This window comes from Telmatherina bonti (genome assembly GCF_933228915.1).
Source record: "Telmatherina bonti genome assembly, chromosome: 12".
Taxonomy (NCBI): domain Eukaryota; kingdom Metazoa; phylum Chordata; class Actinopteri; order Atheriniformes; family Telmatherinidae; genus Telmatherina; species Telmatherina bonti.
In genome coordinates, this window is record NC_136610.1 from 36,425,408 (window position 1) to 36,440,797 (window position 15,390).

At 41.4% G+C, this 15,390-nt stretch overlaps 1 protein-coding gene across 1 annotated transcript in view; it reads right to left on the reverse strand.

The window, feature by feature from the left end:
• The window catches only part of LOC306763416 (matrix-remodeling-associated protein 5), a 36,494-nt gene that overhangs the window by 2,517 nt on the left and 18,587 nt on the right, over positions 1-15,390 (reverse strand). Inside the window, exons 5-15 of the mRNA XM_079250208.1 lie at positions 13,866-14,104; positions 12,624-12,775; positions 8,430-11,294; positions 7,838-8,091; positions 6,454-6,712; positions 6,161-6,352; positions 5,501-6,019; positions 5,245-5,416; positions 2,971-3,240; positions 2,734-2,860; positions 113-193 (exon numbers count right to left, since the gene is read on the reverse strand). Coding sequence (XP_079106334.1) covers positions 113-193; positions 2,734-2,860; positions 2,971-3,240; positions 5,245-5,416; positions 5,501-6,019; positions 6,161-6,352; positions 6,454-6,712; positions 7,838-8,091; positions 8,430-11,294; positions 12,624-12,775; positions 13,866-14,104 — 5,130 coding nt within the window. The remainder of the gene's footprint in view (positions 1-112; positions 194-2,733; positions 2,861-2,970; positions 3,241-5,244; positions 5,417-5,500; positions 6,020-6,160; positions 6,353-6,453; positions 6,713-7,837; positions 8,092-8,429; positions 11,295-12,623; positions 12,776-13,865; positions 14,105-15,390) is intronic.

The window sequence follows — 15,390 nt, forward strand, 5'->3', positions numbered from 1 at the left end:
ATTTATGATTTATCAAGTAGGTGATTTATCAAATTGTTCCACAGTTTTAAACCAAACCAGTGACATCTGATCTGGGATATTCCACTTTAATCCAACTAAAAACAACATATACCTGGAAATTTTCTCCAAAGGTAACCCTGGTCTGTGCAGTCCTCACATGTTCAATCCTTGGGGGGGTCATCAATACTTCTACCTGTAAAAAGTAAAAACGCATTTCACATCAAATCAACATGTTTATCGCGTCAAATACGACGTCTGAACAGCTGCATTAGTGGATCTTTCTTTTTGTGCCTGTTTTTTATCTTGATAATAACAAAAAGTTGGTTGTTTGAGTTAGAGATAAGGGATTTGGATGAGGGGTCTCATTATGGGGGGGTTCGGGTTAATGCCCATTTATTCTCCATGCCTCACCAGCGCAGATATGTTACCTGGACCATGAAAGAGAGGAATATCATGCAGATCACACTGAGCGGTTTGTAGCTCAGCAAACAGGGTTTCATTCATTCATTCATTCATTTTCCGAACCGCCTAATCCAATTCAGGGTCGCGGGGAAGCTGGAGCCTATCCCAGCCGGCTTTGGGCAACAGGCAGGGTACACCCTGGACAGCTCGCCAGTCCATCGCAGGGCCACACAGAGAGACGAACAACCACACTCACGCTCACACTCACTCCTAGGGGCAATTTAGAGTGACCAATTAACCTATCATGCATGTCTTTGGATGGTGGGAGGAAGCCGGAGTACCCGGAGAGAACCCACGCATACACGGGGAGAACATGCAAACTCCACACAGAAAGGCCACTGACCAAACCAGCCAAGGATTGAACCAGCGACGTTCTTGCTGTGAGGCCACAGTGCTAACCACTGCCCCACCGTGCAGCCTCAAACAGGGTTTCCTTTACATTATTTCTCAAAATAAGAGAGATACTCTTTTGACAAATAATAACTGGGATTTGCAGGTTCCTTAGAACAGTGTTTAACCCATAAGCCTCAGTTCTTAGAAAATTTCGTCCTGCTCACGAGATTTCACGAGAATTGCTAATGCTTGTGTAAGGTAGCGACGTAGCATTATTCTGGGGTTTTTTATGCTTGCTGTGAAGAATTTGCTGCAGCTTTTTGAAGCTTTTTTCCCCTCTTTTTCTTTTTCAAAGCTCTAAAATTTGCTGTTGCCTGTTCCACATCACACCATCTTGACTAGAAATGAACGGGTCACATGACTCCCCAGGTCACATCTGGAGACATGTAAACGCTAAAAAAGTTTTTCCATTTCACTTTTGCAATATATTTCTATATCCAAATGTCTGAAAAACCTCCTCATTGGAGCATAAAAACTTTTTAGTGATATTTGAGACGTTTTTCAAATTTTAGGTGTTTCCATTTGTTTTGTTTTTTTTTTCAATATTTAGTTTTTGTGCAATTCTAGGTGTAATGGAAACACAGCTATAGAAGAGAAGGCAAGCAGAAATAGTAGGAGCGTTGAGGAAAGGTTGTCACAGCGCTTCATGTGAGCTACGTCTGGTTTTAAGAACTGCTTCGCTTTTGGGTTACAGTGTGAAAGCAAATGGACCATGCAGCAACTAGAGCAGCATGTGTATCAACAGAAACCCCAAAAACTACATGAGCTTGTTTTTAGACTATTCTGGTAGGAATTCAACCTCGATGCCATACAATGAAAGAAAATACCACGGAGAGAACAAAACTGTTTTTAGATACGTTTCTATCACACTTTCCTAAATATCGCCATGAAAAACTGGGAATTTAAACACACCTACATTTAGAGAAAAACTGAAATATCGCTAAAAGGTTTTTAAACCCTCATGAGGTGGTTTCTCAGATGTTACGAAGTATATCCCAAAGTGGACTGGAAAAACTTCTTTCCAATTGATGCACCCTGGACGAACAGAAGGACATGTGACCAGTTCATTTCAGGTAAAGATGGTGCGCAATGTGTGGCACTACAACTGCTGCTAAAGGACTAAACCCCATTCAGTGGAAACAACTACCAGCAAGATGGACCTGATGAAGTGGTCATTGTATATTTTAGGTGTTTGTATATTTCTAAAGGCTGTAACTGTCATGATGTGGTTTGTGCTGTGCCTTAGTTTCAGGTTTCCTGTTGTATTTTGTAGTTTTTCCTGTTTGGTTCTCTTGTTTGTTGTTTAGCTTTATTGATTTCCTGTTCATTGAGTTCACCTGGTCTTGTTTCAGTTCATTCCATACACCTGTTTCTTGTTTGGTTCCCCAGTGTATTTATACCCCTCAGTTTCATTTCTTGGTTGCTGGATCATTTTGTTTGTTGTACTTTGTTGTTAGTCACCTGAGTGCCTCAGTTTAATTAAATTAGTCTGGAATCTGCATCCCTGTTTCCCTCATCTCTGCATTTGGGTCCACACCTTCCACATCCCCACTGCCACCGTGACAGTAACAGTTTTATCAAAAGTTTAGAAATATTTTTTATTTTAGAAAAACTGATATGGAAACACAGCTATTCGCTGTCACAAAAAAACCCAAAAAATCCATTCCATTAATATTTTGTGTCAATATTCTCTTGTGATTATGATCTTTTTTAAAGACAGGGATCCACTGCTTAAGCTGTAAGGTGAGTCTGTACTGCAGAAAAATAAAAAGGTGCTAGAACAGATGTTTCTGATTCTTGAGAAAAAAAGAAAGTACATTTTGATATTAACTACAAATTGCACCTATGGCCTGAAGCTAACATTTGACCTGTTCGTACCTGGAAGAGCTCCACGTCCTCCCCATTGGGCCGCTGAAAGACACACTGATAACTTCCTCCATCCAGCTCAGTTAGCTGTAGAATCCTCAGAGTTCCATTACGGAAAACTTTAACCGGTCTTTCTGGACTAGAGACACATTAAGAAGGCAAATCTGGTTTAGATTAAAGAAGTCAATCAAGTTCAGTGATACCTTTGCGTATTTGTAATTTCATTGATGCTGTAGTGGTTTGAGTTGCCTGTATCGATGCTCCAGGATGGCCTTGGAGGGCAGCTGCCAGACAGTCCCTCTGGAAGAGCCGGTGGACTCTGGACAGTGGAGGTAGACAGCGGAACCGTACATGGCTGAGACGATATGCTGGCGCGATGGAGTAGCGTGGCGGTGTGTTGGAGGGATGGGAAGTGGAGGAGGAGGAGGCTGACGGGACGAAATGGAAGAATCTGCTCTCACCTCCAGCTGGACGGTTCTTTTGGCCATTCCCACCATGTTGGTGGCCACACACTCATACCTAAGAAGATTTAGAGAAGCTTGATTACATCTTTTAACCTCTTCCATCATACAGCCTCCTCTGTGGAGCTGGATTTGATCAACAATTACCTGCATTAAAGCACAGTTTGTTTTTTTTATCTACATAATTAAGAGCAGGTTGCGTAACTTCTACTTCATTAGAGTCTTTACAGATTTGATGGGCCAGAAGAAGAATGCCCACATTATCAATACATACTGAAATCACTGGATTATCAGCTGAGTGTAAGATTTACTGACATCTAGTGGTGAATAAGGGTAAACGCAGCTGTCAATGGATGGTGGCTGTAAGTGGCCAAACTTCTTCCAAACATAAACATGTTTTCGTGTGAGTGGATCCAGATCTCTCAGCCGCAGCTACATGTGTACTTTCTTCTTCTGTGGTGCTCTAGCTCCTGTCAAACAAAGTTGATGCTGCAGTTTTAAAGCTCAGAGGGTTCTCACCGTTTCTCCTTTCAGAGACGTAAATGGCGTCCCTGCTAAAAGCCGCATTGTTTGGGTTTTTTTTGCCCGGAGGCTCTTGTAGCCCACGCCTAACACACGACTAGTTACTAAGATGCAGATATTTTATGTTGAAAAGAGAGAATTACCTGAACTTATTTCTACTATCAGTGGAGCATCAACATTTAGCAGTTTTTCAGACTGCTGTTATGAGTCTATATAAAGAAAAAGCAACTTTTTCTGGTCAAATTGGAGACTTTTGGTGAATAACGTGAAAGAAGGCATAGTTTCTTCTCTGTTAGCTGCTGCGTTAGCTTCTCCCCGTCCAGAAGATCCCACTAAAGGCTTGGTCCAGAGCAGGAGGTGATCACCTCTGCTGCACGACCAGACTGAAGTTCCCGTCCTGGTTTACCGTCTGGTACTAATGTCTCTTAATGACGAGTGTTAAAAGTACACACGTTGTAGATTGTTAAAGAACAGCTGCAGCTGTTAAGTATTTTTGTAACCCTTTAACTCGATCAAAGATCTTTTCTATTTTCTTTTTTACTGCTTTAGATTAAAAACATTTATCAAGACATTAATAGAGTTTACAGTATTTATGTGTATTATTTGATTTAATCCTCCACCAATCATGACACCCACCTGTTTCCAACTAACCAGTTCACCTGTTGAATGATCCAAATGTTGTTTTTTTTTGTCATTCCTCAACTTTGCCAGTCTGTTGTTGCTGCTTTTTTTGGAACATGGAGGCATCAGATTCATAATGAGTGAATATTTGCAGTTTGAACATCTTGTCTTTACAGGGTATTCTATTGAATATAGTTTAAAATCACTGTATTCTTTTTTATTTATGTTCAACATTTAATCTGCTAATTTAATTATAAAATAAATAACATGGGACTGTTTAGCTTTTACTACAAGCACAAAGCAGAAACCTGGTCCAGAGGAAACCTCAGTGTTTTGGCCACGGTTTAGATGACCAAGCCGTTCATTCTGCAGATTCTTTACATCCTGGTTAGAATATAAAGCATCTCATATCTAGAGCTCATCTAATGTGTTTATGCTCCATCTCATACTGCACATATATTTATGCATGAACGGAAGGTTGAATTTAAATATTAAATCAAAATATTGGTCAGAAAAACAAAAGATTTTCTTGCTCACAGAAATAAAGAATGGCTCAACAGTATGTTTTTTTTTAAATATTACCAAGAACGCCCTGCGATGGACTGGCAAGCTGTCCAGGGTGTACCCTGCCTTTCGCCCAAAAGACTGCCAGCTTCCTCGCAACCCTTTATTGGATTAGGCGGTCAGGATAATGAATGAATGAATGAATTACCAAGAACTCCAACAAAATGCGTTTTTTCCCCAGATACTGTTGTAAAGAGGATGGATAGAGCAAGATGATGCACAAACACGTTGCAACTTCTTTGGGAAGTTCTTTAAATGAGTCTGTGTTAAAGACTGCATCTCCATATTTAATCTGACATTTGAAAAGCAAATACAAACTTACTGAAAGAGGTTAAAGTAAAGTTCACATTCATACCTCCCTCCATCCGACGGTGAAACATTCTTCACAAACAGAGTGCCGTTGGGGAAGACGAACAGTCTGTGTCCAAGAAACTGAGATGGTTTAACATGGATTCCATCTGGAAGCGTCCACTTCAGAGCCGGTACGGGTTCTCCCTTCACAGAGCAGTGGACATACACACTCCTGCCTGGTTGAACGAGATTCTGTTCATATATCAGAGATAAAATCCTCTCAGCCTAATTGCTAATGTTTTGGTCTGTGCGTATGATACCTGGTTGGATGGCAACCGTGTCCGTCGCTCTCTCGCTGATGCTTGGAGGCAGCGCGGCCACGTGGAGGTGATAAGTGATGGTATCTGCACCCGCTGCATTGCTCGCGATGCATTTGTAGTCTCCTTTACTGGAGAAATTAGCCACATGAATTTGCAGCGTTCCATTTGGAAGCAGAGTCATTGGAGAGAGGAGAGTGTGGACCGCCCCGCTTTCCCGAACAAACGTCCGGTCCGGCAGAATCCAGGAAATCTGGGCTGCTGGTTTTCCAGACGCCAAGCAGTGGAAAGTCACACTTTTCCCCAAGTAGATGGCTACGTCAGTGGACTGGGGCGGTTGGATCCTGGGGGCTTCGGTCTGGACAGCTAAGGTGATGACCATCCGGTCTGATCCAAGCCGGTTCTGGGCCGTGCAGAGGTACTGCCCTCGATCCTGAAGCTGGATATTTCTAATGACAAAAGTTCCATTTCCAAAGACCTCAAAACGAGGACCAAGTTTGGTGTTGGCCGGGATGGTGGCACCTGATGAGAAAACACAAACACAAAGCATAAAAGGGGAGAAATACAGGACAAAACCACGAAGCTTTGCCTTTTTTTTGTCCTTGCTTCATCAACAGCAGGATATTTCATATGGATACTTGTCTTTTCATCTCCCTGTCCCACCTGTGGAGACTTTGGTCCATGCGACGTTGGGTTCAGGGATTCCAGATGCTCTGCAGGGCAGGAACACATCATTCTCTGCCAGCACTGACACACTCGCTCTTGTAACTGTGGTGATTTGGGGTTTCCCACCTGAAGCCCCCATTGGCCATGGGTAAGGAGGTGCAGCTGTAGGACGCCGGGAGCCGAGTCGTCCTGCAAGGACAAAAAACATTAAATCCATCTTTCAGCGCCTTTTATGTTCCAGCTCTTCCTGTTGCTTGTGTTTTCTGCTCTGAACCTAACAGGCCACCCACCTCCGTATGGAGACAGAGAGGTGGTGGGGTGGTGAGGAAGAGGGGTTGGGTTGAATCTGGATGATGAAGGTTTTTCTGGATTTAATGGCTGCAGGAAGTAGGTGTGAGGAGCAGTGGGTGCTGGTGGTTTGGGGGTGTAAAGCCTGCGTAAGGACGGAGTGTCGGGCTTGGGTGGGATGGCGGATGGAGGGTTGTGGTAGCTAATACGAGGTTTGGGCGTCACGATCCTCCCAAGCTGAGCGATGCGATCCAGCTGCGCCTGGAAGAAAAATGCAAAACCAAAAGTTAGGCATACAAAATGCTGCAAGGCAGAAAGAGAAAACAAAACAGACACCCAACAAGAGAGCCATGACAAAATTATTCATGTTTATTTTTTTTTTAGTAATTTATGGGATACAAAACTTTTTCTGATATGATAATTAAAACAAATTATGGTCCATCTCATACTGCACATATATTTATGCATGAACGGAAGCTTGAATTTAAATATTAAATCAAAATATTGGTCAGAAAAACAATTAAAAGATTTTCTTGCTCACAGAGATAAAGAATGGCTCAACAGTATGTTTGACACTTTTACTGTTCAAGTTAAATCTTTTTTTAAAAAAAAAGGTCAAAATAAACTGAAAAAGTGTTAAAAATATCCAGATAATATTTGTTACTTCACATAAAATGTTCATTTTGTTCTTAAAAGAATATTAATATTGATATTATTATTATTATTGATAATAATATTAATATTCAGAATTAGTGATAATTGTGATCCTGAAGCTGTACTAATGTGTAAATGAGTGAATGTAAAATCAAGATGTGAATAGATTTAATGGATGAAAATGATAACACAATAAATGAAAATAATAAGCGATGAAAAGGTAATGTATATAATAAAATCTTGAGTATTTCTTTACAAAATGAACTAAAAAAATGGTAAAAAAAAAAAAAAAAAAAGTGGTTATTTATACATTATATATATATATATATATATATATATATATACAATTTTGTTGGAGTCAAATTCATTATTTTACATATAATTAAGTTTAAAGGAAAGATAAAAATATTTAAAAAGATTTTGAGCTCTGAAAGTTTATACTTGCTAAAATGTATAATTTTACATGAAGTTAACATATGTCACTGGGAAGCAACATCATCTTTCCACTGTGTGATCCTGTTTTTTTGTTATTGTTCTTATTAAAACTAAAAGAAAGAAGAACTGATCTCCTCACGTTTCAAATACGAAGTTGCTAGACTGACGTCACGGTGGTAGTAAAGAAGAAAAACAATGTGCCACTACACATATAGTAAACTATGAGGTATTTAATTGTATTTAAATATAAAGTGGGAACATGTGACTTGCCATGCACAGCCACAAGCTTACTCATACCTGTCTGTATCTGTTCCTCAACCTCGCCAGAAACAGGTGATCTCTGACTTGGGTCGCGTCGTAGACATGCGGCTCTGGCTGATGTTGGCGGTTGTTAGGCACTGCGATCTTGGAGTTGTCCATCCCAGAAACAGCAGGAGTGGGTTTTACTGTTTCAGCCGATATCTCTGGTCGGTTGGTCACGAATGAGCCATGAGCCCAGGGGTGTGGGAAAGACCACGGCCGATGGGTGGATGCAGGGCGCGAACCAGGACCTGGGAAGAGGCCATGCTTTGTAAGTAGGTCTTCATGTACAATCAGTTGTTCAATCATACATTATGTCCTATCCTTATATTTTAAAGACTGACATAAAATAAAAGATAGAAATTTAACATAATGTAAAAAATAGAATAGTTTTATATACCATGTGATATGTCAAAATAATTATTATGCAAAAGCTATCCACCAGGGGGCAGAAGACAACTATCGGATTGTCTATGACTGGGTTTTAAATAAAGTTTTTACCATAAAATAAGGCGAAAGGTCTCAATACATATGTTGTTAAATTAATGCTGATTTAATAGGTTTTTGAGGAGGAAGTCCATGTATTTACCTAGCTTCAGGTGAGGGAATGACCTTTGACCTGTCCATGAAGGGTGCTGGTGAGGATAGAGATGTGCAGACCACCCAGAGGTTGGAGGGACTCTGGGAAGCTGGGAATGCCTGCCAAGATTCACTTCACCCCGTCTTCCTTTATCTCTGTCCTGGTTGGTGTGTGTAATCCTGGAACTGGTAGTTTCTGCTCTCTCCTGGTTGGTCTGGTGAAGCCAAGGGTGAAGCGGTTCATCTATGGGGTACCTCTGGCTTTCAGGCTTTTCATTTGGCCTCTTCATCACTTTATCCTCTCTTTGTGTGATCTCTTCTCTTGGTGCAGTCTGTTCTGGCTGAGGTGGGGTGTTGGGTCGTGGCCTGCTATGTGTAATTACCCGGATGTTGTTTTGGGTGTTAGAACTCAGAGTAACCTCTTCAGGCCTTTCTCGCTCCTCCATAACTCTTGTATCCTCTCTTTTATTTTCTCCTGCAACATTCCTACCATTTCCTTCAGTTTGCTTTCCCATCCCTGATTTCTCAGGGTTTACAGGGTCCTCAGACATCAGAAGAATTGGACGATCCGGCTTTGGAGTTGCAGTCGTATCCGGACTGGGTAAATCTAGTCCACCTATGCTGGGGTTTCTTTCTGTAACTGACACAGAGGAAGTAATGGTATTCCCTGGAGTATGACGATGAGTTTCTTTGCCTAAATCATTCTTGACTTTCAAATTGTCGTCATTCTTGGAATTATATTCCTCGTGGTAGTCATCGTCACCTTCCTCTACTTCATACTCTGCAGATAAGGGTTCATTGTATTCCTCTGTGGTGGGAACAGGGATTGTTGTTGTGGTAGTAGTGGTTGTGGTAGTTGTTGTCGTGGGGGGAACAGTTGTGGGAGGCTTGTGGTTTACAGGTGGATGGATTTTCCTCATTGGGGGTTTTCTCCGTCTATGGGGGGGCCTCCTCCTGTTTGACCAACCAGGAACCAATTTTGAGTTTCTTCTTTCTTCTCCAGGATAAATCTTTTCAGGCTGTTTGGTGAAATGATTAGCAGGAGGTTGTGTAATAGTTTCTGCTTTATTTGCCATCTCATCAACATGTTGCCGCGATGGTTCTGTGGTTTCCGGTTGTAAAACTTCATCAGGGACTTTGTATGTGGGAAACTTTGTTGGCTTAGCAAAGGAAGGAACAGTAACACGGAGTAAGTCAGTAGTAGCAGGGGATATTGTAACTGTTGTTTTATGGTTGGTTGGACTTACTTGGGCAGTTACAGTACTTGGCTCTTCTAGCGACTGCTCTGTTGGAAGAACCGTGCTTGGTTTAGCATTAGCTTTAGCCAATATCTCAGCCCAACGATTTGGATCTAGTTCCTTCACAGATTTATTGGGTTTTCTCTTTGAATCTTTTATCCGGATCCTGTTCAAAAACCCATTCGGCTTCCTTTGTGGTGCTCCTACCTTTTCAGGGACCTGTGTAGCAAAAGGACGTTTAATTTCCTGAAAATCTCCTCCTGAACCCTCTCCATCCTCAACACCCAGTGGCAAGACTGGCTGCTGTGTGTCAGTTTTTACTTTAGACTTATCCGAAGCCTTTTCCTCTGTGACTTCCACCACGTGGGACAGCATGTCAACTCCGTACAGATTGGATACCAAGCAGCTATATTCACCAGAATCTTCTTGTGCCAGCTTCCTTACCACCAAAGTCCCATTTTCCATCACTTCTGCCCGTTTTGTGTGCTGTGTTGGGAGGAGAGCTTGGTTTTTGGGCAGGTACCACATGGTTTGACTGGGCTGAACAGAAGTCACCTCACAGGGAAGAGAAAGAAAGTTACCCTTATTAATTGTAATTTTCTGTCCATTCAAAGCTGTGGGACCAAGGGTACGCTCTTTGATGGTGAGTCTCAGAGGCATCAAGTCCACTCCAGCTTTGGTTCTGATGATACAGTGGTAAAGACCCGAATCAGACAGCGAGGCATTTAAAAGTACAAGTTGTCCATTTTCTGTCATTTCTACCTTAGTCTTTGCGTCTTCTGCCGAGGATAAATCTGGAAGCATCCACTCCACTTTCAACTCTGGATTGGAAGTAATGATGCTGCACTCCAGGTTAACCTTCGAACCCTCAAGAGCAGACTGAACCCGCCCGGCTGTCCCTCTACGAATTAATGCCCAGGAAGAAGCAAAGCTGTTGTCGTCCTCCTGCCCCTTGTGGCTGTTGATGTCTTCTGTAATCAAAGTAGTGAAATCCATCACAAGTTTCTTTGTTGTTGTTTGCTGCCTGTTTAGCTTTAATGTGACTCTGGGCTGAAGCAGCCATGAAGGTTCTGCTGCCAAATACCCCTTTAATTCTGTGAAATATGGAGAATTTTCATTTACTGCTTGGGAGTACTGATAGGTCACTCTGCTTGTATTTCCCCTCTGTTGCCCTCTTTCTAAAACTGCAGGGCTTTGGTAGTAATATGCAACCAGTTGCCAGAGGTTTTGCAATGTTTCACGATCGATTTCGCACTCCAAGGCTGTAACCAGAGATACATTTACAGATAACTCCCCAGGTGAGCGGAGATTTGCACTCCATGTCATGGGCGAACTGCCTCCTGGATGGCGTACATCACATGCCACTTGAGCGTGGTTTCCATGGCTGTCTGAGAGAACGATAGTCAGGTGGCCCAATGGTTTTTCCAAGTCCCGAGTGTATGGAAGGTCAGGCTCTGCTTCTGATTCAGCCCACACTGGATTGTTCCACTGCTTGAGGGGGGAGCGAAGAACTGGTCGTTCGCAGGTAAGCTTGTCTGCAGTCAACCCTAGAAATTGGGTGCCGTTGAGATGTTGAGGAAAGAAGCACTGAGGACACGTCTCAATGGAGCCACGTTCCTTCTTACATTTTACTACCCCTGGAAGAAAAGGTTGAAGAGAAAAGGAAATTATGTGGAAAAAGGAATACAAACTCTAAAATGAGCTAACATTTTCCATTAAGTGGACAACTACCTAAATTTCAACATCTGATTTAAATTCTTTTTCATATTTCATCTTGAAATTTGGCAAATTAGGGGCGTGTTCTTTTGACTGACAGGTACCCGATATCTCGCTGCACAAAGGCAGAGTGAAGCACAATTTCGGCTTTTAGCTGTTATTAGCTGGTTAGCTCCAGTTAGCTCGGTTAGCTCTTAACTACAGGCAGCTTGAATCTTGATACCTGTCAGTCATCTACCCACAAGCATGAAGTGGAACGTTTTCATTCCTGCTGACGGATTCAACGAGGTTGAACAGATAGTTTGGATGAACTGCTGTTTAAGGTGGTGGAAACGTACGAATATCTACACCTGTAGCACATAAAAGCACGGACACCACCTCGTGCACAACCCTGCCATGCCATAGACCAACTGTACATTGCATAAAAAGATATGATTGCCCCCCCCTCCACACACACAAACACGCACACAAACACGCACACACACTAATCTCCACCCAATCGTGGACATGGTTATAGTGATTTACGAAATAACTGGACCAAAACCAACATTTTTCTTTTTCCTGCGACCTCAAGAACAAGTTCTCCGTTTCTGCAGAGCATGCAACAAGGGTCATTTGCAGGCTTCTTATAAACAATGTATGAACGAGTATCACAACGTGTTGAGATGAGGACAGCCAACAGAGTCATCCATCCATTCATTTTCCAACTGCTAAGTCTGATTAAGGATTCTGGGGAAGCTGGAACTTATCCCAGCAATCATTGGGAGAGAGGCCGGGAATACCCTGGACAGGCCGCCAGTCCATCAAAGCGCCACGCCAACAGAGTCATTAATCAGAAATGTAAAGTGATTTCAAGAAAAAGGCACCATTTAACTTTGGCCACTGGGCTGCACTGTTTCAAGGTTTTATGATAGAGATTTTCATTAAACATTTGTTTTCAACTCCGACAAAATCATGGCAAAAAACCTTCGACCACCTTCCTCTTGGCTACTGACTATGGTAGTTAGGTACCAGGGTGGGATTTAACGGACCTGCCGGTCTAACACTTATAAAGACAGGTTGGTGTGGTTCACTGAGGAATTAACGCTGATATTACAATGGATATTGTTGAAGATATTGTTTGCCATAAGCTTGTTCATTCAGCATTAACATTTCCAGAATGTGCCCCCCTGATAACCTTACCCAGGATAAAGAAAGTTTAAAGTCAAGTTCTACGAATAGAAGATAAGTATTCTTTCACACATGTGTACCTTCATGTGTGCTGCTCCATTCCAGCAGCCAGTGCAGCTGACAGTCACAGCTCCAGGGATTACCATGCAGCGTGAGCAGCTCCAACCTCTGAGCCGTCGTTAATGCTGCAGCAGGAAGCTGCTCCAGCAGGTTGTCCGACAGGTGCAGGTGTCTAAGACCAGAACGTCACAGTAGTTTTGTTGATTAGTTGAAATAAGTGGAAATTGATAAAAGTAATAATAAATTTAAAAAAAGGTAAAATCATTCTATTGTTTTCTAATTCTGGTTTAATAGAATTTTTTTTAAAAAAGAAAACAATTGTGATAAAATATTATACATTACATCAGTCATAAATTAATATTTAGTTGAACAATCCCTGTTTCCACAACAGTCAGGAGTTTTCTGTTCCTCTCTTTCAGACTTCTACACCTGTTGACAGGTATTTTGTTCCAATGTTCAACAGAAAAATGCTTTTGTCCTGGACGAATTTTTGTTTTGTTTTTTGTTCTTCAACTTTATTAAATTAAAAACAGCATCTTATATTACTAAATTATAATTTAGCAAATTTCTAGTTATTGTTCCTTTTTTTAAAATTTCCAGTTATTTGAGTGGCTAAATACGTACATACATACATACATACATACATATATATATTATGTATGTTTTGTGCTTTAAATATGTATGTATAAATTTGTATGCACAAAGTTACTTGCGCTTTTAAAACTTTTATTCAGAAAATCTTACATGTATTTTTTATAAATATTACCACTTTTTAAAACTTTAAAACTGTCAAAATATTACAATTTCAATTCACATACAATCAGAGATCTTAAAAGAAGCTACAGATAAGCAGAGAGAAAATGGAGGAAAACTAAATTAATCGTACATTTGAACATTTTTAAGGAGCAGCTCAAAATTTATAAGAAAGTTAAACAGGCAAGAGCCATTTATTTTTCAAATCTCATTACGGTCAATAAGAAACCTTTTAACCTTTTAATTAACACAGAAAGTAACGTTTAATTCTACATTTACTCATTTCCACATGAATTACAGCTTCCAGATCACAAAGCATCTATAAAACCACCAAATATTTCATTAGTAAAAAGTCCAGAATTTCACATCATGATCAGAGTAACTTTTCCATTTCGAGAAGTTACTCAAAATGTACATACATGTAGATTGTGTGTGCAGTTAGTTATTTTATGACCTAAATCTAGTTTTAATCGTATCATGAACATCTGCTGTTTCTTGGTTTTTCTTACTTGAGTCCTGACGTCCAGAAACTCCCCAGCACGGACACCGTTATGAAGGTATGAGGGTGGATTTCCTTCAGAAGGTTCCCCTCCAGCTGAAGAAGTTTCAGAGAGGTCAGGCCAGAAAAGGAGTATGGCTCAATAAAGTCTATCAGGTTGTGGTCCAGATGGAGACGAACCAAACCGACAAGACCCTCAAACAGACCCGGATTCACCGACGTTAGCTTGTTGTAACTCAGCTTCAAAATCTGAAAAGAGAGAAAAAAAACTTTCCTGACTATAAATCCACACAGCGGTGATTTAGTTAACAAACAGAAGAACTGTGGTCAGATTCCACCGACATGCAGGTGATGAAGCCTGTAAGGAGATCGTGCCTCTGCCTGCCAGGTTCATACACTGATCATCCAAAACATTAAAACCACGAGTGACGCTTAAATAAATCCGAAAAATGGTCTATTACCAATGGTTATGTTGACCTCCTGAGTCCTAACGTCCTCATACCAGGTATATTTGATCATCTGCACCATGATACTAACTAGGAAGTAACAGAAACCTGTTGCTTTCAGTTTAAAGCTATATCTACATTACCTATAATAATATGTATGACTGTAAATCATGAAATTTTTATTATTGTCTCCTCGGAACCTCAAATGGTTAGAAAGCATCTATAATGTAAGTCACACTGAAGCTCAGGCCTCTGGATGCAAAATCATTCATTCATTCATTCATTCATCATCCTAACCGCTTAATCGAATGAAGGGTCGCGGGGAAGCTGGAGCCTATCCCAGCAGTGTTTGGGCGGAAGGCAGGGTACACCCTGGACAGCTCACCAGTCCATCACAGTGGATGCAAAATCGTCGCTGTAATTTCACTATTTGTCATGATGTGATGTTTGGTGTTTCCTGGTTTATTTTGTAGTTTTTCCTGTGGAGTTCCCTCATGTCTGGTTTCCTGTTTGGCTTTCCTGTTCGTTAGATTCACCTGGTCTCATTTAGTTCTTTCATTTCACCTGTGTCTCGTTTTGCTGATGTGTATTTATTTATACCCCTTGGTTTCTGCTCCTCATTGTTAGTTCATTTTGTTAGCCTCCTGTGTTCCTCTGTCAAGTTCATGGAATAAACGTCTAGATTCAGCCTTCCTGCCTCCAGTCCTGTATTTGGTGGTCTTGGACACTCGCCCCTGTCTGCTGGAGCAGCTTCCATTAAAGACGGCTCAAATTTCCACGTGTGAAATTAAGGGGCGGGGGGGTTTGTCTCCTCAGATCTGATATTTTCTCCCTATATCAGAATACAGGAGATTTAGGGGAAATTAAAAATGCAGGAAGACGTTGGGGAAACAGGTATGAATATGGTAGTTTCCCAGCCAAAACGGGAGTCTTGACAGCTTTAGTTCAAACGTAGTATGTTAGTGTAGTCTTGTTATTGGTGGGACATCCCCCTGTGATGGACTGGCAACCTGTCCAGGTGTACCTGCCTCCCACCCAGTGATTGCTGGGATGGACTCCTGCTTCCCCACGACCTTCGACTGGAACAAA